We start from the raw sequence: 26,065 nt of genomic DNA, 5'->3' as shown, positions 1-26,065 counted from the left end.
CTTAAGGTGCCAGCCATATGCAAATAAGACATTTTAGCATTACTTTTACCATAAAACGAATGCTTCTTAAATAAGCACAGTAGAGGTAGTTTTCATTTACACTATTAAATCAGAAAATTTATGAGCCCATTTCCGTTTTAGAAGAGAATTACATGTGTGTTCACATCACATCTTTATTTTGTCGTCCACCCAGTGATTTGTTGAGGACAGCTGGTACCTATTAAATCCCCCCTTTAAATGTTGTAGCCTTAATTAGCTACATCCACCTTCCCCCAACATTTCCAAACAAGGAACCAGAGAAAAGGGAATCCATTTTTATCATGGATACTTGAACAATGGAGTTGCAAACATCAACGTTAACAGTCTCTAGTAGAAATAGCTATTCCTTTTTTAGGCCACTTCACAAAAATAGGGTACAAATGGAGTTTTTGTTATGTAGATAATTTTTTTAATTGTTCAATTTTTAGTTTCCTGCCTGGTGTTATTAATTTAAAACCTTCTTTTAATATATTGTTTGGGAAAGGATGAAGGAGTCTCCCCAGAGATATTCTGGGTATTATTTAAGCTACAGACTTCTTTCTTACTTGCACTTCTCAGCATATGACTGAACAGATAGAATCTGCAAATAGAGAAAGCAGCAGGGTGTGGTTTTCTATGAACAGACATCATGCCCTTCCCAGACACCAAAGGGTTTCCAACTCACACAACGAGAAATTGTTTATTGGATTGCTTTAACCTGCCACATATAGATAAAACACACACTGACTTAATTTATAATGTCGATATCTCTTCTTAAAAAAAAAAAAAAAACACATTTACATTTATGCATTCAGGACTTCAAGTGTGAATTCTGTTCAACAGACTACATTCTGAGCAAGATAAGGAGCCATCTCAAAGATTCCCCCGTTGGATTTGTTTCTTCAAGACTGGCCCTAGCTTTAATCTGCAGTAAGACTATCTGTTTCAATAGGATGTGATCACTTGAGGGCTTGTGTCTTTTCAATCAGCCGGTGGCCCTGCCGGGTTTAGAGTGGCAGAGGGGAAGTGGCCTGTGGTTAAACAGAGGAAATACCAAGGCATTTTAATAGAGCAAATAGTCTCTTTACTTCCCACCGGGAAGAGCTTCAAAGGCTGTGGGCCCCGGAGGAGACAATGTGTTTCGGAGGCCATCAGTCACCTAATCGTGTGTCAGGCCCATTCAGAACATCCAAGCAGCCAAGACAAACACTGCCCAGGAGGACAATGCCTCCCACTGGCTGGGCAAGTCTGGCTGGCTGGAGATGGGGCCTGTAGCTCCAGCTCAGACAGCCCCCCGGCTGACTGAGGGCAGGAGCTCTCCAAATTTGGGGGCAGATGGGAAATGGAAAAGGTCTGGCGACCAGGGCAGGGTGGCAAGAGAGCGGTCTGCTCTAAGGCCACTGCACCTCTCAACCTGTCAAGCTCCTGGGGATACCTGAGCCCCCTCCTCACCCCACATTCTTACAAATCAAGGGTGGAGGCTCAAGCTTCTAGAAGCCCAAAAACCCATCCATCAGAAGCAGGCTGAAGAGGCAGTGGGGGGCCAGGCACGGTGGCTCACGCCTGTAATCCCAGCATTTTGGGAGGCCAAGGTGGACAGATCATCTGAGATCAGGAGTTCGAGACCAGCCTGGCCAACATGGTGAAACCCCGTCTCTACTAAAAGTACAAAAATTAGCTGGGTGTGGTGGTAGACACCTGTAATCCCAACTACTTGGGAGGCTGAGGCAGGAGAATCGCTTGAACCCGGGAGGCGGAGATTGCGGTGAGCTGAGATCGTGCCACTGCACTCTGGCCTGGACACCAGAGCGAAACTCCATCTCAAAATAAATACATAAATAAATAAATAAATAAAGAGGCAGCGGGGAATGAAGGAGGACGGTGAAATTGTTGATGGGGTAGCCCCAGCAGGAGCAGACATCTGCTGGGCCACAGTATATAAAAAGTTCAGGGACAGAGGAGGAAAAAGCCTTGAAAGCTTTTTAAACAAAGAAAAAAAAAAAAACACCATGTTTTAGGCCAAATGAAGCATGAAAAATACTTAAAAGCATTAGCAGTTCTTTCCTTTGTTGGGAAGTTGTAAGATTTGAACTGCTGAGAATCTGATTTGGATCCTGTGCTACTCCTTCCTGAGACTGTTTTCAGACAAACCCAGCTGTTCTAGGGAGGAACCCAGGGGAAGTGTCAAGTCCTCTTCCCTCCAGGCCTCCTCACCAGTCCCAGGCCAGAGGCACCCACCCAAACTAGCCCCCCCCGCCCCCCCAGTCCTCACAGTCCCCATCCAGCCTGACCCCTTTTATTGGTCGGGGCTCTGAGAAAGTCTTCACATTCCTCTCTAGGGCCAGTGACATAATTTAAAGCCAAACTCTGATTTTAAATGTTTAGAATGTGTCTTCTCCCCTTCTCTGGATTGTGGAACCCCTGTCCTCTAAAAAAAATAGGTCTCATCCTGGTTACAGCATGAGTATCCTCAGAAGAACTTGTTAAAATGCCAATTCCTGGGCTCCACCTCACTCTCACTCTGATCCCATTAGCTTTCAATCTGCATTTTAACAAGCTCCTGAGGCAATTCTGATACTGGAAGGCCCTGGGTGTCACTTGGAGAAAAAGTAACTGCTGGTCTCCTGGTCACCGAGCTATATGCCCAAGTTAATAACTAGCACAATACCCCAGGCACTGCAGGGGCTTGGGGTTGGGTGGATGGGTTGGGGTGGGGAGAGAAGGGAGGGCTGCTCAAGAAAGATGGACATGGGCCAGAAGAGTTCCCAATTAACTAGGCAAACAGGCTGGAAGAAAGCTTTGCACTGCTTATAAAAACATCTCTCTAAAAAATGTATCAGCCAGGGCTGAGTAATTTTTTAACCAAGAATTCTGTAACAGACACAAGAGCATCTATAACATGGACGACATGGCCATAGGATAGGCAGACCAGATGTGGGCTTGGGAGCCATGAGCTGCAAGTGAATGAAAATGCATCCAATTCAGAATCAAATAAACATGCCTGGGCCCACAGCCAAGGATAATTCTTGGATTGGACTTTTATCAGGAACCTAAATTTTAACCAGCTGGAACTTCTCTTTTCCAAGTACCACCCTATTCCTTCCTACCTTTTGCAATGAAGTATTTGCCTTAAATGGGAAACTTGCATTTCATTGTAAAGATGATGCCAGCATCCTGCCTTCCCGAATTCCTGAAGAAGTAGTGTTTTTTTGCAGGGGGAGTAGGAATTGTGTTCCAGGGATAATAGACCAGAGAAGGTGTACCCCATTTAGGTAAGGAGGCAAGAAATGTTCCCTCCTCCCCCACTGCAGGAAAAGCCATTAAATAAAAACCTGTGGGAGTAGATTCCTAACTCCTTGTTCCATAAAAAGGCTTCTAGACCAGCAAGACAAGGGGAGGGAGAACTTCAGTACAAGTGACTGACACAATTAAAGTTACGAACCAAACTTGCTTCTAGTTGCACACAAAACCACTCCACTCTCTAGAAGCAAGAGCCAGTGTAAATGAGGATGGCGGTCCCTCTGGAGGTTTTACAAATCATTACTTCTTTGCGAACACAGTATTTATTACTCAAACAGCAACCTTACCTGGCAAGGACCCTAACAGATTTTTTTTTTAAGTAGTTGAGGAAGTGTGCCCACAACTCATTTCTAAAACACTGACCTGTGTTCAAGATGGTATCAGCCTCTTAACTGCTCCACTAATAATGGGGAGGTTGTGAAACCTGACCACTTAAACCAGGCCAGCCCCTGGCTCCTCTGGGAGCAGCCCGAAGGGTCTGTTAGCAGGGCTGCAGAGGGTTAGCTGGCTGCAGTCACCTTGCAAGTCCTACAAAAATACACATTTCTGCAACGGCAAGGGTTCCTGAAACAAATGTTCCCTGGAGATCAACAGGGTCATTTGCTCAGCTCTGCTCCACACCCAAATTCGGTCTCTCAGGACTTGGTGCTGCACCTTGCTGCCCCCTCTCAGGTTCTGAATATTGCCCAGGCCCACAGGAAGCCTCCTCTGATTTGCATCACATATAGTCGACCCTTATTCTTTTATGTTCCTATAGCCCCACTGCAAGCAACCTTAGAGCTGAGGCCAACATCTACGGACTAAGTACCTATTATTTGGTAGGGGACCCAAACATGAATCAAATACTCTAGTCACTGTGTACCAGTAATTTCTAGCTGACTCCCTGACAGAGCAACTTCTAGAAGACATGACCTAGGGAGGTGTGGACAGGGACAATTTTTTGCAGAAGTGATGCTAGGGCTGAGAAGGGAAGCTACGGAGGTGTAAAGTGAAGGAACACAGGCAGGAACAGCATGTGCAAAGGCCTGCTGCAAAGACAATGGACCTTGATGCCCTGATCTTTGCCTCTACTTCTTAAAATCTATCAAGAAATACAGGATTTAGGAGGAAGGCAGCAGGTCTAATTTGGTTCAGCCAATATTTACAGGGCTTTGAGGCCACCAAGATGAGGTTCAGTGCCTGGCTAAAGAAACTAGTCTGAAGACATAGAAGTGAACAAATACTGACAAAATGGTCTGGTGAGACCAAAGTGCAAGGACCTGCATGAGAAGGCAAAGCAAGGGGCATGGCATTCAGGAGGGCTTCCCTGAGGGGGCACCACCTGAACTGAGTCTTAAGCTAGGCAAGGAATTCTCAAGGGAGGAAAAGGCATCCTGGGAGGAGGGAAAAGCATGTCTTGGAAGCACAGAGGGCATCCATCCGGAGTTAGGAACAGGATGGGAGGGGCAGGGGGTGAGGCTGGAAAGGGTGGGAATGCAAAGCATGTGGGGAAACTGGGTCCATGAAATGCACCAAGCAGCAAATCCAGGAAAGAAGGAACCATGTATCAGCATGGATGAGCCTGGAAACTGGAACATGGCCCAGAGGTCTCTATGATCTTCCAGGAGAGGAAAGTAGATGACCCAAGGAAAGGATTGGTGGGGCCAAGGCAGGAGCAGCTGAGAAAAGTCACCCCCAGCTAGGGGTTGTGGTGGAGAAAAGGTCAGCATGAGTGTGAGGTGACTGGGACAGAGCCACCATCCTATGAGGGTGCAGGTTTGGGAGAGGAGAATACACTCGCACAGGTAGAAGAAAATCACCAGCCTGGCTCCGTGGGAGCGCTACCATACCCCACAGCATTAAAACTTCATGAGTTGTGTACAGTGGCCTAAGAAGCCACCTTGGCAACTGCAGCAAAACAGCAAATCGGACTGATTTACCTATGTCATCACATGAACACTCAATAAAACGCCTATGATGATACTGTAGTCATTCAAAAGCCAACAGGAGTCTAAATCCAAAATTCTAGTAGGATCCATACATAAGTCAACATGAGATTAGCCTTGAGGAAACTTGCTAGCTACTAAAATTTTTTTAAACAATAAAACAAGAGCAGTGATGTTTTACTAAAATGGAACACAGTAAGAAAATGTGATGCTTTACTCAACTAGGAAGGAATGACAGAGCCTAAGGGGGCAGGGGAGGGGGCGGGGGCGGAGGCAGAGCAGGGGTCATAGCTGTCTCCATAGCTTAGCTATTGAGTCTGAAGACATCCCAGCTGTCTGGCTCACACCTGGTTTTCTGCACCACATTTCTTGGACTGTGGGGCAAGTGAGCTTGGAGGCACCAGCCTGTGTGCCTAACGGAGTGTTATGTCCTAGGTTTTGACTGTGCTGAGGCTGTTTAGACCCATCCAGAAGAGGTCAACGTTGGCCTAAGCAAACCACTCCATACCTATCCCTCAGCCCAGCAGCACTAAGGAAATTCTCATTTCATCCCATTTTTCATATGAAGAAATTGAGGCTCATGGCTCCCCAGGAGCAGAGCCAAGGTCATGTCCCTGCTGCCTGAGTGCAAAGCCTGCGTTTTCTGCACAAGGCTTAAGGCCGTGAGTTCCCTGACGCCGGGCCCACCCTGGCCTCAGTGGGAGGCTCGGGCCAGACGGACATAATCTCCGGGTTCTGGGGCCGCCCAAGGCCAGAAGCCCAGGTAGGGAGCTGGGAAGCTGAGAGGGGGATGGCAATGACCTGCGCACAGACAGTGTCAAAGGAGCGCTCGGTTCCAGGGAGACGGCTCAACTCACACGGCGAAAGTCTGGGCACCTCTCCAGCCTCATCTCAGGCACCTCACCCAGGTGACACCCACGCGGCCCTTTGGGGGAAAAATATCCGCAACTCGAAGCAGGGAAGCAGGATATCAGCCGCGAGACCTTCACAAGACGAAGGGCTGAACCGAGAGGCGAAGTTTCTCAGGAGGTCCCGGAGTCAGAGGAGGGGTAGGAGTGGGGTGACGGCCCCAGGCGAGGAGAAGCAAAGCTACCAGGAGAGCGGGGCGCATCCCTCCCCGATGCTCCAGGTCCCCTCTCCGGTCGCCCGGGCCTCGGCAGAGTTGTGGACTGGAAGTCCGAGAGAATACCCCCTTCCCTCCCCAAAGCGCAACCCGGTCCGGGTGGCTCCGGGGATCCCAGCCCGGGACACGCAGCCCTGGGGCGAAGGAGGTCCCGGGCCAAGAACAAAGAATGGGGAGCCCGGCCCAGCCCCACCGCCCCTCACGCCCGCCCTCTGAATGGGACCCCGGCCGGCGGCCGCACCTCATTAGCAACACAAAGCCGGGGTCGGGCAGCCGCTTTCCTCCCGACCAGGGCCGGAGGACGCGCGCTCCAGGAGGGAAACCAGGAGGATGCGCGGGAGGAGTGGGACCCGGGCCGGCCGCGGACCCCGCGAAGAGCAGACAGGTTGGCGCGGGCTCGCCTCCCCGCGAGCACCTGTGCGCGCTGCGTCCCCCGCGAGTTGGCTACGGCAAGAAACCCGCCGCCCTCGCCTTACCCTCCAGCCACAGGTGTCGGCGCCCCGCGCGCGGCCGGACCCGCCAGCGGCCACAGCTAGCTGCGAGCCGTTGAGGCAGGCGTTGACCGTAAAGAAGACGGAGCAGAGCTGCAGCCACGGGGCCATGGCCGTGCGCTCGCCCAGCCAGGCCCTTCTCTGCGCCCCGGCCGCCCGCCGCTGGCCAGCCCCGAGTGGGCGGTGGCCGCGGCTGCGGCGGCAGTGAAGGGGACCGCACTGGGCATGCGTCGCCAGCCCGGGTCCCGCCCCTTTCTCCGGGCCCCGCCCCCGTCCTCAGTCCTCGTGTGCTGGTCCCACCCCCACGGCCTTGCCCTCCAGTCGTGGCCCTGCCACCGTAGACCACGCCCCTCTGGTCACGCCCCAAGCCCCCGCTGAGATTCTGGTAGCTGCAGTTTTTTTCCTCCTCACTTAGATCTTTTTTTTTAATCTAAAGGATTTGTCCAAGTGATGCTCACTCTATGCAAACCTGAGGAAAACACAAAGAATGTAATAATAATAATTTTAATAATAATTTAATAAACACCTATGTGCCAGACTCCTTTCTGTATGCTCCCAACCACACAGGGAAGTGTATTATTGTTATCCCAGTTTTAGGCGCAGAAAAGTTAGGGGAACGTGATGGAGAAATCCTGGCTCCGCATTTACTAGTAGGACTTTGGACAAAAGCCTTGCTGTCTCCACAGTACTTCCTCACCACCACCCCCTTTTGTCCCCGCCCAACCCCCCTGGAAGCTAGAATAAGTATCCTAGTCTGGGGAGAGTTCTGTTGGTTGAAACATAACAAGTGCTCCATAAAGGCTACAATCTATCATTAACTGACTCTCGTAAGATCACACAGCTGTTACCTGCCAGACCTGAGATCCAAATCTAGACCTGACTAAAAACAATACTCTAAGCTACTACACTTGTCAAACATACCCTCATGAAGTGGATATTATTTCTGTTTGGAAGAGGAAACTGAGGCTCAGAGAAGTGGAGTAGCCCAAGCTATCCAGCGTTTCACCGCACTCCTCCCAGGCCTTTGCCTTGTATCTGAGCACCTAAACTCTCACACTTTGTCCCTCTCCACTATCCCCTTCCTCAAGAACACCACCTCCTCTTCCTAAGGGCTTTTTCTACTTCTGACTTTGTCCCCGTGTCCGATACATTTCTCCACCCTGGATCCAAAGTGATCTTCCAAAAACACAAATCAGACTACTGACTTATCCTAATTAAAACTCTAGGCTGAGTGCAGAGGCCAATCCTAGAGGATCGCTTGAGTTCAGGAGTTAGAGGCAGCAGTGAGCTATGATCCTGCCACTGCACTGAAGCCTGAGTGACACAGTAAGACCCTGTCTCTAAAAAGAAACAAACAAACAAACCAACCTACCACCACCAACAAAAAAAACAGTAAAATTATGTGTTCTGTGTTCGGAGGAGGATTAATAAAAACAAAATCAATAAATAAAACTGTTCTGGCCGGGCACGGTGGCTCAAGCCTGTAATCCCAGCACTTTGGGAGGCCGAGGCGGGTGGATCATGAGGTCAGGAGATCGAGACCATCCTGGCTAACATGGTGAAACCCCGTCTCTACTAAAAAAATACAAAAAACTAGCCGGGCGTGGTGGCGGGCACCTGTAGTCCCAGCTACTCGGAGGCTGAGGCGGGAGAATGGCGTGAACCCGGGAGGTGGAGCTTGCAGTGAGCCGAGATCGCGCCACTGCACTCCAGCCTGGGCGACAGAGCGAGACTCCGTCTCAAAAAAAAAAAAAAAAAAAAAAACTGTTCTATGGTGGCTTTTATGCAAAGGCCATTTAGAATAAAATCCATACTGGCCTTCTCTTCTACTCTGTCTTTACCACTGGCTCCTGCTGCACAGATCTCCCCCCAACCCCAGCCTTATCTTGGTCTTTTTGCCTCAGGAAACCTTAGAAATTGTCGTCTCCATCCATTCAACATGGCAGCCTCCTCTATATGACTCTCCTTCCAGGGCCCAGAATCCCCTCCCTCTCCTTGTCTGGCCTGGCCTAAGCTCAGCCACTACTAACACAGGATTCCTGCACTTTCCCTTGTGGCTTGTGTCCCCACCACCCTGCCCACATATCCTTGGAGGGCTTAAGTGGAGGAAGAGAACTCGTCTTAGTAATGCTAGCAGAAGTCCTGGGGATTTGCTTGGAAGTAGCTACATCTAGAACCGAGGAGTAGAGCCAGCCTCACCTGAACTTCAGGGGCTGGAAGTATGAAACAGTGGTTGCCCAAAGGAACACTGACATTATTGCCAGGGAGAGGGAGAATGGGTGCTGGGTTCCCCAAACAACAGCATCCACCTCAAGACCCAGATGCTGGGCAGAATTTTTTTTTAACCTCATTGCCTGGAATTCAGGAATTCAGCCAGACCCAATGAGGTTTACCATACCCTCTTCAGACACCAGAATAGCTAGGATCCACAGAAGGCTGTTCTGGAGTAGCCTTCTGTGAATAGACCTCGGGAAACACATCACTCCTTTGGAGCTGCTTGTTCAGTGCCTCCCTACCCTTCCTCACATTCTTGGTACCTGTCCCTGGGTTGTTCTCAGCCCCCACAGCAGGGATGTCCAGCGTTTGGCCATAAGAGTCAGGGGTGGCAGGGCCTGAGATGAGGCCAGGACCACATGGGTTTTGGTGAAACAGGGAGGAAACAATGAGGCGACCAGTTCCTTAATCTATGTAGCATTCCAGTCTATACATGCTTTATAACTTATTAAACAACCTCATACTAAGGGACATCTGTTAGAATCAGTGATTCAAAAATACCCTAACACACTTATCTTGACACATTGATTCAATGATTTTATACATTTCTAGAATCAGAATTGCTGGATTATGCACATTTAAAATTGTCAAACTGCTCATTATCGTATTATCACCATCTTAATTGGCTTCTCTGGTTGCGAATGAGGTAGATCATGTTCCTATGTATTTGTTGGCCATTTGTACTCTTTCTTTCTTTCTTTTTTTTTTTTTTTTTGAGACGAAGTCTCACCCTGTTGCCCAGGCTAGAGTGAGTGAAGCAATCTCGGCTCATTGCAACCTCTGCCTCCCAGGTTCAAGCGATTCTCCTGCCTCAGCCTCCCAAGTAGCTGGGATTACAGGCATGCGACACTGCACCTGCCTAATTTTTAGTGAGATGTGGTTTCACCATGTTGGCCAGGCTGGTCTTGAACTCCTAACCTCAGGTAATCCGCCTGCCTCGGCCTCCCAAAGTGCTGGGATTACAGACGTGAGCCACCACGCCCGGCCCATTTGTACTCTTTCTTTTTTTGTTTTTGTTTTTGTTCTTGTTTTTGAGACGAAGTCTCGCTCTGTCACCCAGGCTGGAGTGCAGTGGTGCAAACTTGGCTCACTGCAAGCTCAACCTCCCGGGTTCATGCCAGTCTCCTGCCTCAGCCTCCTGAGGAGTTGGAACTACAGGCGCCTGCCACCACACCTGGCTAATTTTTTTTTTTTTTTTTTTTTGTATTTTTTATAGAGACAGGGTTTCACCATGTTAGTCAGGATGGTCTCGATCTCCTGACCTCATGATCCACCCGCCTCGGCCTCCCAAAGTGCTGGGATTACAGGCGTGAGCCCCCGTGCCCGGCCTGTACTCTTCTTTAGTCACGAATTGGACTCTAGGAAAAGGAGCAGTACTTAGAGCTTTCAACAGAGGGAGAACCTCAAGGAGAACATTGGTTAGAGGAAACTGTTTCTCCCTGGGTTTTATTCACGTCACCATATGATTGCATGACAGGGAAGGCAGAGCCCCACTATTGAATTCCCTCCTATCCACAGCTCACTGCAGAATCCGGCAACCGACAGCCTGTGAAAACATGCTACAGGGTTCAGAGAGAGCACAAGCTTTCCTGAAGCGGTGTGGAGGGCACAAGAAGGAAAAGGCTTAAGCGTCCAGTGTAAAACATGCTTAGAATGACATCCCTCAGGACCAGGGACAGGGAGGCCCTCCTATTTCCCTTCAAGGAAGGCCACCAGCACATGTGTGAGTGGGAGGAGAACCACAGACACCAAAGGGTCAAATCTGGTCAGGAAATTAAGGTTGTAAATTGGCATTTGGCAACGTTCTCTGCATTCTGGTCTTTCCCATTGATTCTTTCTCCCATCTCCTTTTTTTTTGTTGTTGTTGTTGTTTGTTTGTTTGTTTGAGATGGAGTTTCACCCTTCTTGCCCAGGCTGGAGTGCAATGCCATGGTCTCGGCTCACTGCAACCTCCACCCCCCGGGTTCAAGCAATTCTTCTGCCTCAGCCTCCCAAGCAACTGGGATAACAGGCGCCCGCCACCATGCTTGGCTAATTTTTTGTATTTTTAGTAGAGGCGAGGTTTCACCATGTTGGCCAGGCTGGTCTCAAACTCCTGACGCCAGGTGATCCACCCACCTCAGCCTCCCAAAGTGCTGGGATTAAAGGCATGAGCCACTGCGCCCAGCCTCCACCTCCTCTTTTTATCCCAACCTTTCAGAATAGCTGTAAGGCTGCAGGGAGTGGACCTCTCTATCCTGGAAGCTGAGCTAAAATGAGGGGACCAGGCCCCACATGTCCTCCATGGATCACAGTTTCCTCCAAGCCACAGTAGAACTCACCTGTGGAGGTGACCAGAAGACAAGCTAGGGGAACCCTCCCTCAATACAACACTTGGTCTCACCTGCCTAGGCCAGGATTGCCTGTAGTCCAGTCACACTTTCAGTCACCCCTCGTGGTGAGAGGTGGCTGTCGTCTGATTCACCTCTGCCCCCATGCCTGGCACTCTGGCACATATCAGTGGGCAAGAGACTGTCACCACCTCTCCCTCTTTGGAACAAAGCTGAGAATTAAACAGATAAAATCACCTTAAAATAAGCTGTTGATGAAATGCAAATATATTTTCCCCTCTAACTATAACCTAGCCAGATAAGAAAAATCCTTAACACAAGGATTGGATTTTGTTAAGGGTCAAATTATCCCATGAAACATAAAAAAAAAAAGATAAAGTGATGGTGGAAGTAATTTGTTTCATGAATCATTTCGAGCAGGGAATAACTAAATACTATTTTAATGAACAGTGTTAGAAGCAGTCGGCCCAAATTCTAATTTATTTTGGTATTGTGAGAAATTAGTGTATGTTTTCTGTATTAATAAAGACATTAAAAGTAAAGAATGTCACTGTACCCCTGACCCCAGTCTCCCAGAGGGCTGAGGGTGCAAGGTTTCCTGGGCTTTGGAGGGAGCGGTGTGTGGAGAACTGGTACCCACCTGCAAGCCCTTAGTCCCTGAGCCCCCACAAGACTGCCTGGATGTCAGTCAGGCTACCTGGCAGTCTTGGCTCCAATGGGGTAGGTGTCATCATCCTCACTTCACAGATGGGGAAGCTGAGGCTCAGCGAAGGGAAGTCTGCTCGGGATCACAGAGCTGGGGTTCAAATCGGACCCCGATCGCCTGACCTGGGACCACCTTGCCTGGGACGAAAGACCCCAGACTGAGCTGATTCCTCCAGACTCTTCCTGTCTAGGACGCCAACAACATAGCCTTCCTAAATCCAGTCGTGGGGCCTCCTGCACAGCCCAGAGACCCAGGGCGGCAGACGACGGAAAACCTGGGAAGGTGGCACCAACCCTGCGCCCAGGAATCCCAGGACGCCCATCCCATAGTTCTTGGGCGGTGCATACCTTGGCCACTACACGGAATTCAACAGCCCACGGCCACTGTCAGTTTCTTTTCCCGGAGGAAAAGAAGAGCGGACGTCTGGTCTCCACGGTAACCGCGAGGGGGCGCGCGCAGTCCAGATCGGAGCCCCCCCGCGCCCCCGGAGAAAACCCTGCACTGCGCCCGCACAAACAAGTCGTTCCAGATCAAAGCCCCCAGGGCAGGTGCGAGTACTCTGCTGTTACCCAGAGCTGGTGCTAAGCTTTAGGGGAAGTAGAGTCCAGGGGGTCGTAAGAAAACAGGATCAAATGGGGCCTTTCAGTGGCTTTGGGCAACTCTGGATGTCAGTTTTCTCAGATGGCAACACAGGAATGACGTGGATGCAGACCTCGGGTTTTTTTTTTTTCGAACCTGAAGTAAGCAAATGACTTACAGCCTGTGTGAATGTTACTGCAGGTAGTGGACCAGGAGTTGACGCAGCCAGGGCCTGCTCTTATTTGCAATTCAGATAAGACCTGGGGAAATGGCCACGTCTAATCTTCAGGAGATAACACCCTGGTTTGGATCCGCACTATACCGGAAGGCTAAGGACCATACCCTGTTTTCCATTCATTCATTAATTCATTCAACAAGTACTGATGGAATCTCTGCACCATATAAGGCATTATGCCAGCAGTGGGGATCAGTGTGAACAACAGGGCACTGTCATAGTTGTCATTAACCTGCAAAGAAACATTCCATGGAGGACACTGGCATTACTCAGATAGCCCTATGACTAGGGAGGAATTACTAATATATGAGTTGTTTTTGAAAAAGGGATCCCTGAGCTGAGATTCCAAGTATAAGAGTTACCTGGGCAAAGGGGAGGGGAGCAGAGAGAGGAGGACTGTTCTGGGCAGAAGGAATAGTATGTGCAAAGGCCCTGGGGCAGTAGGGAACATTGCAACTTCAAGGAGTTGAAAGAGGCTAATGTGGTTGGAGAACAGTCAGGTGTGGGGGAATGGTGCAAGGTGAGCTGGTGAGGCCTGCAGGGCCAGCCAGGCAGTACTTTATGTCCTAGTTTGACATAAAGTAAAAGTAGCTAGCAGCTTCTTAGGATTACTTTAAGGGCAGAAGTGGGGCTATATTTTGAAAAGATTCCTGTATTCCAAGTGCTGAGCACAGGGTATTTCCTGGCATTTAGCCAGCATTTGATACATACTTGATGAGTGAATGAATAAATGATCAGAATCTTTACTGAAATTCTGAGTTTTAATGTCTTGAATGAATCCAATACTCATTAAAAAGCCTAGGAAAACATCCAACCCTACCAAAGCTCCAAATAATGCGAATGAAGCGAAGCAAAGTGCAGAAACATTTTCTTATCATCATTTGAGGTTATTTTTATTTTGTAAAGTTCTGTCTTATTTTTAATAGACTTTTAAAAGAACAATTATAGATTTACAGAAAAACTGAGATGACAGTATAGGAGTTCTTATTACATTACATAACATGTATGTTATGTATTGTATGTATGTATGTATGTATTAATAATATGTTATTACATATTACATTGGTAGGGCACAATTAATGAACTGAGGCTGATAACATTAAAAGCCCAAACTTTATTCAAATTTCCTTAGTTTTTACTTAATGTCCTTATTCTATCCAGGATCCCAGCCAGGGTATCACATTACAGTTAGTTGCCATGTCTCAGGTTCCTTTTGGCTATGACAGTTTTTCAGACTTCCATTGTATTTGGTGACCTTGACAGGTTTTTTTTTTTTTTTTTTTGGAGACGGAGTCTCACTCTTGTCACCCAGGCTGGAGTGCAATGGCGCAATCTCGGCTCACTGCAACCTCCACTTCCCAGGTTCAAGCGATTCTCCTGCCTCAGCCTGCCAAGTAGCTGGGATTACAGGCGCCTGCTACCACACCCAGCTATTTTTTTTTTGTATTTAGTGGAGACACGGTTTCACCATGTTGGCCAGGCTAGTCTTGAACTCTTGGCCTCAGGTGATCCACCTGCCTCGGCCTCCCAAAGTGCTGGGATTACAGGCATGAGCCACTGTGCACAGCCTAATTCATACCTTTTATGGCTGAGTCGTATTCCATCATATATATATATACACCACCACAGTTTCTTTATCCACTCGTTGATTGATGGGCATTCGGGCTGGTTCCATATTTTTGCAATTGTAAATTGTGCTGCTCTAAACATGTATGTGTAAGTATCTTTTTTGTATAATGACTTCTTTTCCTCTGAGTAGATACCCAGTAGTGGGATTGCTGGATCAAATGGTAGTTCTTTTAGTTCTTTAAGGAATCTCCACACTGTTTTCCATAGTGGTTGTACTAGTTTACATTCCCACCAGCAGTGTAGAAGTATTCCATTTTCACCGCATCCATGCCAACAACCATTATTTTTTTATTATGGCCATTCTTGCAGGAGTGAGGTGGTTGAGTGAATGAATAAATGATCAGGATCTTTGTGGTTTTGATTTGCATTTCCTTGATTGTTAGTCCCATTCCAGGCTAATTAAAAAAAAAAAAATTCATAGACAGGGCTTTTCCATGATGCCCAGGCTGATCTCAAACTCCTGGGCTCAAGCAATCCTCCTGCCTCTGCCTTCCAAAGTGTTGGGATTACAGGCTTGAGCCACTGTGCCTGGCCTATATTTCTTAACATCCAAGATAAGCTCTTTCTTATTTAGTTGTTGTCCCTTTTGCTGAGCATCTTGTTCTTGCTTTAAAAAGTAATTCTTTCTCTTATCTCTCTGAGGAAATAGTTTTATTGAAGCCCTCTTCTGTTTCCTCCAAATGCCTTTTTTCTCTTTGTTTGAAATTTTAAAACAGAATCAACTTTTTATGACTCCTCTAAAAGTGGAAAATAGATATGCTGTGTTAGCAGGTTAGGACTTAAACTGGGTAATTGATATCAACAAACAAAGATCGAAGACAGTTCACATATATCAAGAGGAAAGAGGTTCCACTGAACCAATCAAATGAGATGCGGTTGATAAACAACCTGGAGCAACCATGGCAACTCTTAGCCATTTTACTTTGTGAATTATCACACCTATAATGTTTAGTTCTCCCTTCACCTAGATGAATTGTTTCTTGTTTTCTCTGATACCATCATGAACCTAAATGATATGGCTTGTGATATAAATGAATGCATAATCATAATGAATAGCATTTTTATATTCAACTGTTAATCTAGCAAGCATTTATTGAGTGTCTCATGTATGCCAGGCACTGTGCAAGGCACTGGAAAGGAACATGATCAAGGTCATGATGTCCTTGCCCTCCAGGAAGTCACTCTCCAGGGCAGTCCCTTACACTTAGCAGAGTCCAGTGAGACTGAGGGGCGGCCACTTGCAATTCCATTTAACAGACGTGAAGGATATGAGGCTCTGGGTGGTTCCCTGGTTTGCCTAATGACACGCAGCTATTTGGAGACTGTGCTGCATCATGAACCCAAATCTTCCTCTCCTACACTCTTTGTTTCAAAGGCTGGGGTATAAAGAGAAGCCAGAGAAAATGAACCACAAAAGGAGAGTTCAGAGTTCAGGGGGAGAACCAAGAGGAAACCAAGGGGAAAAAGAGTTTCAAAGTATTTGCTCAGGCCCTAGCCTCCCCAGTTTACATTTTAGCAGGGACTGGCTCAGGGCACTCAGTGGGGGAACAGGGACTGCAGGAGCACCTAGGAGACAAGGAGAAGTTTCTGGGGAAGAGATGACAGAGGAGAGGAAGAGACACACTGTGTTCATTTACAGTTGCAGGGAATGTTTTCGCTACTCTTTTAGAGTTAAATCCTCGTGGGCAATAATCCTCAAATTGAATAACTTATATACCTAGAAGCAGTGGCTGGCAACTGGGTGGGTCAGAGCCTTCTAGGGTGTCCTCTCCATTGCAGGGGGAAGGCCAATGTCCCTCAGTTGTGAAAATATGCAATGGGCTGTGACTCTGGTCTCTTAGCCAACCCAGTGCCATTGCAAGAAATTGCAAGAAAGTCTAAATTTCTGGCCAGGTGCGGTGGCTTGTGCTTGTAATGCCAGCACTTTGGGAGTCTGTGGCAGACATATCACTTGAGATCAGGAGTTTAAGATCAGCTGGGCAACGTGGTGAAACCCTGTCTCGACTAAAAATACAAAAATTAGCTGCACATGGTGGTGCACGCCTGTGGTCCCAGCCACTCGGGCGGCTGGGGTGCGAGAACTGCTTGAACCTGGGAGGTGGAGGTTGCAGTGAGCCGAGATTGTGCCACTGCACTCTAGCCTGGGTGACAGAATGAGACTCTGTCTCAAAAAAAGAAAAGAAATTCTAAATTTCTGAATGTAAGCTAAATTTTGCTAGAGGTGGAGCAAGGATTACAGATCTCAAAAACAGCAGCAGAGCAAAACATTGAGCCAAATTCATGAGCACAAGTCAGCCCCATGTCAGCAATGAAATCCACCAACCACCCTCCCTGCCAGGCTGCTTCCTCCTCCCACAGGAGCCACCCAAAGATTCAGGTGGGACAGCAGCTCTGCATCCCTGCCTGGGACACGTGGAATCCCCTGCAGGTTGAAAAAGGCCTGGGTGGAGTGGGGAGGAGTGTGAAGGAATGTGGTTCACTCCGTCTTTCACTGGAGAGGTCAGATGATAACTTCCATTGGCCTTTCTCAACTTGACTAAAGATATACATTAAAACCCGAAACCTAAAATAAATTCTTCCATTGCTGCTGGCTGCCATTATGTAATGTCTCACAATGTTTCCCAGGGACCCTCCAGGCAGTCTCATTTACTGCTTTGGGTGCTCTTCCAGCTTTGTTCATGACTTCCAAACTGCTCTCCATAAAATTGAGCCATATGTACGTTGGCTACTCTCAATATAGTTTGTACCTCTAAAAGTATGCATATATCATCATGAGGCCAAGGTTAAGAATGGTATGCAAGGGCATAGATTGGGTTCCTTTTTTAAAAACGTGGCAACATTTCAGGCTAAGTTTTTCAAAAGTTTTTGAAATAATTTTAAACTTACGAAATTTGTTGCAAAAATAGCTCAGAGTACCCATATAGCTCTCCACCCACCTTCCTCTAATGTTAACCTTTTATAGTATAACCATAGCACAATAATCAAAACCAGAAATTTAACACTGAAATACTACTGCATAATCTACAGACCTTCCTGGAAATCCACCAGTCTTCCCACTTTTTTTTTTTAAGAGATGGAGTCTCTCACTCTGTCACCCTGGATGGAGTGTAATGGCAATATCGTAGTTCACTGCAGCCTCAAATTCCTGGGTTTAAGCAATCCTCCTGCTTCAACCTCCCAAGCAGCTGGGTCTACAAGAGTGTGCCACCATGCCCAGCTAATTAAAAAAAATTTTTTTGAGACAAGAGTCTCACTAGGTTGTTCAGCCTGGTCTTGAACTCTGGGCCTCAAGCAGTCCTCCCACCTCAGCCCCCTGAGTCGCTGGAATTATAGGCATGAGCCACCAAGCCCAGTTCTAATGTTTCATTTTTAAAAACAGTTTTTTAAATTTTAGAATGTTTAGATTTGCAGAAAAATTGAAAAGATAGTACAGAATTTCCATACACTCCACAACCAGTTTTCTTTACTATTAACATCTTACATTAGTATGATATATTTGCCCCAATTAATTAACCAGTACTAATACCTTATTATTAACTAAAACCTATACTTGATTTTGATTTCTTTAGTTTTTAATGTAATGTTCCAGGATCCCATCCAAGATACCATGTAATATCTAGTCGTCATATCTCCTTAGGCTCTCCTTGGCTATGATAGTTTCTCAGACTTTCCTTGTTTTTTCATGACCTTGACAGTTTTGAGGAGTACTAGTCAGATATTTTGTAGGCTACCCCTCAATTGTAATTGTCTGGTGTTTTTCTCATAAGTAGACTAGGCTTGTGGATTTATTTTTATTTAGAGATAGGGTCTTGCTACGTTGCCCAGGCTGGAGTGCAGTGGCTATTCACAGGCACAATCATAGTGCACTGTGGCCTTGAGTTGCTGAGTTCAAGGGATCCTCCTGCCTCTGCCACATTAGTAGCTGGGACTACAGGTGCACCACCATGCCTGGTTCAGGGTTATGGATTTTTTTTTTTTTTTTTTTTTTGAGATGGAGTCTCGCTCTGTCGCCCAGGCTGGAGTGCAGTGGCGCGATCTAGGCTCACTGCAAGCTCAGCCTCCCGGGTTCACACCATTCTCCTGCCTCAGCCTCCTGAGTAGCTGGGACTACAGGCGCCCGCCACCACGCCCGACTAATTTTTTTTGGATTTTAGTAGAGACGGGGTTTCACTGTGTTAGCCAGGATGGTCTCGATCTCCTGACCTCGTGATCTGCCCGTCTTGGCCTCCCAAAGTGCTGGGATTACAGGCGTGAGCCCCGGCGCCCGGAGGGGTTATGGATTTTTAAGACAAGGTCATGGAGGTAAAGTGCCATTTTCACCACATCTTATCAAGGGTCCACTAATGTCTTTTTTCTGGTCCAGAATACAATCCAGAATCCTGGACATAATGCTAATTGCACGTAGTTGTTATGTCTCCATGGTCTAGTTTAATCTGTGTGTATTAGTTCATTCTCACACTGCTATAAAGAACTACCTGCCCCACGTGGTGTCTCACGCCTATAATCCCAGCACTTCCGGAGGCTGAAGCAGGTGGATTGCCTGAGGTCAGGAGTTCAAGACCAGCCTGGCCAACATAGTGAAATCCTGTCTCTAATAAAAATATAAAAAATTAGCTGGGCGTGGTGGTGGGTGCCTGTAATCCCAGCTACAAGGGAGGCTGAGGCACAAGAATCCCTTGAACCTGGGAGTTGGAGGTTGCAGTGAGCTGGGATCGCCCCATTGCACTCCAGCCTGGGCAACAAGAGAGAAACTCTGTCTCAAACAAACAAACAAAAAGCAAAGAACTACCTGAGACTGGGTAATTTAGAAAGAAAAGAGGTTTAATTGACTCACAGTTTCACAGGCTTAACAGGAAGCATGACTGGGAGGCCCTCAGGAAACTTACAATCATGGCGGAAGGTGAAGGGGAAACAAAGCATATCTTACATGGCGGCAGGAGAGAAAGAGTGAAGGGGGATGTGCCACACACTTTCTTTTTTGTTTTGTTTTGTTTTGTTTTGTTTTTTTGAGATGGAGTCTCGCTCTGTCACCCAGGCTGGAGTGCAGTGGTGCGATCTCCGCTCACTGCAAACTCCGTCTCCCGGGTTCACACCATTCTCCCGCCTCAGCCTCCGGAGTAGCTGGGACTACAGGTGCCCACAATCACGCCCGGCTAATAATACATATATATATATATATATATATATATACACACACACACACACACACATATATATTTTTTTCTTTCTTTATTTTTTTTTTTAGTAGAGACGGGGTTTCACCGTGTTAACCAGGATGGTCTGGATCTCCTGATCTCGTGATCCACCCGCCTCAGCCTCCCAAAGTGCTGGGATTACAGGCGTGAGCCACTGCGCCCAGCCTGCTTGGTGGAGATACTTTTAGATGGTAGAAATACCCTGTTACTCCTCAAACTTTTGTTGTTGATTTCAGCATCCATCAGTGGATCTGGCATGTAAAAATTGTTACTGTGGTGTTCTAATAGTGATTTTCAAATTTCCCTTATTCCCTCTTTATTTATTAATTGGAATTCTGTGAGGAGAAGTTTCCTGTCTCTTTTCTACCATTAATTTATTTATTCAATTATTTATATAAATATGGACTCGTGAATATTTTATTTGGTAGGTTTTATTCCGGTACTATTATAATTTAATTTGGTGCTCGAATTTTTTCAGCTTTGGCTGTTGAGAACACCTTCAGGGTGGTCCTGTGTCCTTTCTGTATGCCCTATCATTTTTTTTTTAGTATGTCCTTACTTCCTGGTACACAAAAATGTCCCAGGGTCATGTTATATTTTCCGTGTCCTAGTACTGGAATCAACAATGTCTTTTTTTTTTTTTTTTTTTTTTTGAGATGGAGTCTCACTTTGTCACCCACGCTGGAGTGCAGTGGAGCGATCTCGGCTCACTGCAACCCTGCAACCTCCACCTCCTGGGTTCAAGTGATTCTCCTGCCTCACCCTCCGAGTAGCTGGGATTACAGGAGCGCACAACCACGCCCGACTAATTTTTATATTTTTAGTAGAGACGGGGTTTGCCCGGGCTAATCTGAAACTCCTGACCTCAGGTGATCCACCCACCTTGGCCTCCCAAAATGCTAGGATTACAGGTATGTGGAATCAATAATTTCTGTAAGGATTTTTGTTTCCTTTTACTGGAGAATGATATTTAGAAATCAAGACCTAGGTACTAGGTGTGCTCATTGCTACTGGGGTATCATTGCTCCTAGGCCCTCCCAGCAGACAGAGCTGGGAAATGTATGTATGTATACTAACACACACATACACACACACACATGAAGCCACGAGTTCAGACTAATAAATTCAATTATAATCCAACATTGTAGGTTCAATCCAGCTTCTCCCTTTCCTTGTCACTTCTTTTTTCCACAGTGAGAAACCTGGTTGTCTTTATTCACAATACATTCTCTTATGTGCTTCTGCTGGCACCACAATATTGCTGCTGACTCACAGAATACCTTATCCAACATCATTCCCAAATCATTGCATCTTATAAAAAGTGAAATGTCACAGCAAAGAAAGTGTAACAGTGGGCTCATGCTCATGAAATTAACTGTTCTTATTACACATCCCATTACCCTGAGGCAGCATACCTAATTAAAAGTTGGCAAAATTTACTGAAGACTTTATTGTGGTGCCATTTGGGAAATAATACCCTGACAGGATGGATTCTGTCTTATAGGATGCAGTATATATTTTGAATTAGGGATCATCATATGGTGCTGTCTCCCTCTTAGCCAGAATAAATAGCTCCATGATGCAAGGAGTAGAAGTGGAAGTGGCTTCTCTCACTATTATATGCTAACCCTCTTGCAGGATTTTTGCTTCCCTTGCCTGCAACTTTGAGCTCTGCTGGTTTAGAGGTCTTAATCACCAAAGGGAACCCAATAATGGTTCCATTAAATTGAAAGATAGGACTGCCACATGGCCATTTTGGACTCCTTATGCCACTGAAAGGTGTTACTCTACTGGCCAGAGTGACTGACCTCTATTACAAGGGGGAAATTTTCGGATCATTGCTACACAATGGGGACAAGGAAGACTATGTTTGGAACCCAGGGATTCTCCAGGGCACCCCTTAGTACTTCCATGTGCAATAGTAAGGGTTAATGAACAACTGGAGCAACCAGAAAAGGCAGGGCAATTGAGTACTCAAGAGTTCTGGGGGACTAAGGTTTGGGTCAGTCCACCAGGTAAAGAACCCCAACTAGCTAAGGTTCTGGCTGAGGTTAGGGAAATATTGAATGGGTGGAGGGAGAAGGAAGTCATGTATATCAATTATGTCTTATGACCAATTAAGGAAAATACGTTCTATTTGCTTGTTATATGTGTTTGTCTATCTAAATCATTTTCTCCTTCTTTCTCTTCTTGCCATTTTTATTTTATATACAAGTTGCTAAAGTTAATGCTACAGTTTAGTCTTTAGGTAACAGAAGATTTCATGGGACTGTGAATGAATATGAGAAATAATTGAGCCAGGAATGGATGTAATGATTGTTGGGACTGAGTGTCTTCTCATTTGGGGGAGAGCATGAGGACATCTTCATTTCTAAGATGAATATCTCTATCTTGTTAGGTAGAATTGTAGAGGTGATTTGTTGTAAAAGGTTCAAATGTGGCCAGGTACGGTGGCTCACGCCTGTAATCCCAGCACTTTGGGAGGCCGAGATGGGCGAATCACGAGGTCAGGAGATCGAGACCATCCTGGCTAACATGGTGAAATCCCATCTCTACTAAAAATACAAAAAAAAAAAAAAAAAAAATTAGCCGGGCGTCGTGGCAGGTACCTGTAGTCCCAGCTACTCAGGATGCTGAGGCAGGAGAATGGCTTGAACCCAGGAGGCGAAGGTTGCAGTGAGCCGAGATCGCACCACTGCACTCCCTCCAGCCTGGGTGACAGAGCGAGACTCTGTCTCAAAACAAAAACAAAAAAAAAGGTTCAAATGTGTGTAGAAGGGAGCATATGGAAGGTGAATAGCTGAAGAGGAGAACTCTACCAGTTATCAATTTGTTGCCTCTCAGATCCAAATTCACCCTTCATTATCTGATGCTAAGCAAAAATGGATCTGGTCCATTTAATTATTTTCCTTTGTCAGCTAGCACTATGTTAAACTCTGTCAGTAGAGGGTGATGGAGAGACATTGTAGGAAGAAGGAGGAAAAACTGGTTGCTGTGTTCCTTCCATCAGGCTTGTGCAGTGTGGGCTCCTTCTCCAGCACCCACTCCTGCAGCATTGGTGGCTTTTCTAGCACCTGCATTGCAGGCAGCTTCTCCAGTGTTCAGCTCCTGCTACAAACACAGCTTCCTCAGTACCATGTTCTTACAGCAGCTGGTTCCTGCAGTGCATGGCAGCCAGAAGTGCCCGTGGCCAGCAGCTTTCCCTGGCACTCCTTTTGAACAGTTTCATAGCAGAGTGCCTCCAGAGAAACACCTTCCCGTGAACAGCTTTCCCTGGCACCATACTGGGTGGATTTGTGACAAGTTCTAACACGCAAGCCCCACAGCAACTTCTCTGCCATTCAGTGAGGTATGGCTGTGTCCCCTCCAATGGGGTCTGATCTCTGACCTGGGAGAGGGCTCTTCCTTGCATTGTCTCTCTCAGCCCTAGGTGGTGGCTGCTCCACCTACATGCTATTCCTACATTGTTTAGCATTCTCTCCATTTCTTACTAGTGAAGCCATCACTTCTCCAATTTTTTGTTATAGTTAATAATCCCTTATATTAAACTTTCCTTGTTCAAATTACTATGTAGTTTGTCTACTGACTGGACCCAGACTAGTCTACGCAAAGAATAGTTTCAGAATTTCTAACTCTGACTCATTCCCCTATGAGAGCCATAGACAGAAATGAAACAAATATACTAACAAAACTAAATTTTTTTTTTTTTTAGACAGAGTCTTGCTCTGTCACCAGGCTGGAGTGCAGTGGCATGATCTCGGCTCACTGCAACCTCCACCCCCCGGGTTCAAGTAATTCTCCTACCTCAGCCTTTTGAGTAGCTGGGACTACAGGCGCCCGCCACCACGCCCAGCTAATTTTTGTATTTTTTAGTAGAGACGGGGTTTCACCATGTTGGCCAGGATGGGCTCGATCTCTTGACCTTGTGATCCTCCCGCCTTGGCCTCCCAAAGTGCTGGGATTATAGGCATGAGCCACCATGCCCGGCCTAATGAAACTATAATCTGTGTGTACAGCTCTTTCCATCTTTAGTCTTAGAGTATCTAGTCAAAACATTGTTTTCCAGAGTTACATAAGTTAGGTCTTTTCTTAACTATTTCCAGTATGGTTATACTATTCATTTGGGATATACTGAGGTTCATTGGTGTTGGTGTTCCATTTTGGGTTCTCCTCTCATCCTGGTTGATTTAAATTATTTATTTATTTTGGGTGTATGTGAAGCATTGCCGTGGTTCTAAGAGTCACAGCAACATAAAAGGATCTACTCAGTCTGTAATCTCAGCACTTTGGGTGGCCAAGGCAGGCAGATCACTTGAGGTCAGGAGTTCGAGACTAGCCTGGACAACATGGTAAAACCCCATCTCTACTAAAAATACAAAATTAGCCGGTCGTGGTGGCGCATGCCAGTAATCCCAGCTACTTGGTGGCTGAGGCATGAGAATCACTTGAACCCAGGAAGCAGAGGTTGCAGTGAGCCAAGGCTGTGGCATTGCACTCCAGCCTGGGCGACAGAGCTAGGCTCTGTACATATAGTATATATATTATGTATATATACACTCAGAGAAGTGTTGTGCTCCCATGTTCCCAGCATCCATTCCCATTATTCCCTCCTTGTTTCCATCCCATCCCCATCCACTCACCCTCTATAAGTAACCAGAGTTTTTGGCTTCTGGTTCGTCTCTACTGGATTTCATTTGCACAGATAAGCAGATGCATGCATATTTTCTTGTATCCCTTTCTTTATACCATAGATACTCTTTTGCATCTTATTAACCCCATGTTTTAACCAGATGATGTATGGGAGGTCTAAAGATGAGTCTTAAGCCTTCCTAGGGAATAAAGACATAGTTTCATATTCCCCTTGTTCCCTACTTTGTTTGGAGCCCAGGCTGTGTCCATCCTAAAGTAGATAAGAAATATTTACTGGAGTTGACCACTGAAAGTCACATTGGAGGACCATAGAAATGGCTATTTCTATTAAAATAAAACATACGAATAGTCTCTAATTTGTAATGCACAGCGATTCTACTTCTTGGTGTTTAACCTCAGAAAAAATTCATGTCTGTGCACAGGTAGATACATACAAAGCTGTTTTTAGTAACAATCTTAATCCATTAAGGCTGCTATAACAAAATACCATAGACTGGGTAGCTTAGTAACAACACAATTTTATTGCTTACAATTCTGGAGGTTGGGGAGTCAAGGATTAAGGCGCCAGCAGATTTGGTGTCTAGTTGTTACAGGATCTTCAGGGTGTTGATTTTCTGGCCAGAAACCTCTGTGGCTGCGGCACCTGAGTTCTTGTCCTGCATCCAGGAAGAATGAGGTACACAGACAAGTAAAGGGTGAACAAAATGAAGATGAACTTTATTGAGTGTTACAACAGCCAGAGGAGACTTGCAGTGGTTAACTCCTCTCCGTAGGCAGGTAATCCTTCAATGTTCAGTTCTCAACAGAGAGGAGGCCCTGGGGATGGTAGCTCCTCTCTGCAACTGGTTCCCCCAGTGTCTGCAGCTCTCAGCAGAGAGGAGTCCCTGGAGAGGGTGGCTTCTCCCTGCCAGCAGGTCATCTCTGCAGCTTTCAGCAGAAGGAGTAGCTCCTCTCCGCAGGTCTCAGCAGAAAGGGTAGCTCCTCTCTGCTGCTGGTTGTCTTGTCATCTCCAGCTATCAGCAGAGAGGGTAACTTCTCTCTGACAGCTGGTCATTCCTTGTCTCTCTGCCCTCTTTGTCCTCTGGCCATCATCTGCACTGCTCTGGCTAAGCTGTGGGCTTTTATGGACCCCAGAGGGGAAGAAGCACATGCCAATTGGTCCATGAGTGGCCATGGGCCAGCCAGAAGAGGTACCATGAGTCCCCACTCGAGTCCACGGGACTGGTAGCCTGGCCCCCAGCCTTCAGGCCCTCCCTGGCCTGAAGATGGGGCCTTACTGGAAACCTGCCCCCTTCCACCCAGGAATCAATCTGCCTCCTGCTGCTATTCACGGCACCTGGGGCTCAGCCCAAACCCTGCTCCAAGATTGGAGCAGGCACCAGGAGTGGAGAGAGGCCAGGCAGCAGGAGCAGACACCCCCGAGCCTGCAGGGACTTGTGGGGGAGGGGGCAGTTCTTCCTGGGGTGCGGGCTGCAGAGACACCCGGGTCATGCACTGGGGTTTGGGTGGCTGCAGTGGTGGGCCTCCCACCGGCTCTACAGGGTGTGCAGTGGAGCGGTGCCTCCCTGTTGCAGCCAGCATGATGGCAGCAACCACTGCCATCATAGTGA

The 26,065-nt window shown here is 46.9% G+C and overlaps 1 protein-coding gene across 2 annotated transcripts in view; it reads right to left on the bottom strand.

Annotated features, from left to right (window-relative positions):
* Nucleotides 1-12,612, bottom strand: part of IL17RD (interleukin 17 receptor D) — an 81,728-nt gene extending 69,116 nt beyond the window's left edge. Inside the window, exons 1-2 of one of the 2 annotated variants that reach the window (XM_031663274.1) lie at nt 12,515-12,612; nt 11,515-11,673 (exon numbers count right to left, since the gene is read on the bottom strand). Coding sequence is in view for 1 of the 2 variants with exons in the window: in XM_031663273.1 (XP_031519133.1) it covers nt 6,843-6,968 (126 nt within the window). In the remaining variant the exon portion in view is untranslated. Of the gene's footprint in view, nt 1-6,842; nt 7,073-11,514; nt 11,674-12,514 lie in introns of those variants that run through there. The other variant, XM_031663273.1, reaches the window with a different exon arrangement.
* Between the last annotated feature and the right edge of the window lie 13,453 nt (nt 12,613-26,065).

This window comes from Papio anubis, chromosome 2 (genome assembly GCF_008728515.1).
Source record: "Papio anubis isolate 15944 chromosome 2, Panubis1.0, whole genome shotgun sequence".
Lineage (NCBI taxonomy): Eukaryota > Metazoa > Chordata > Mammalia > Primates > Cercopithecidae > Papio > Papio anubis.
The sequence above is the reverse complement of the archived record's forward strand: the minus strand, read 5'-3'. Positions and strand labels throughout refer to the sequence as shown.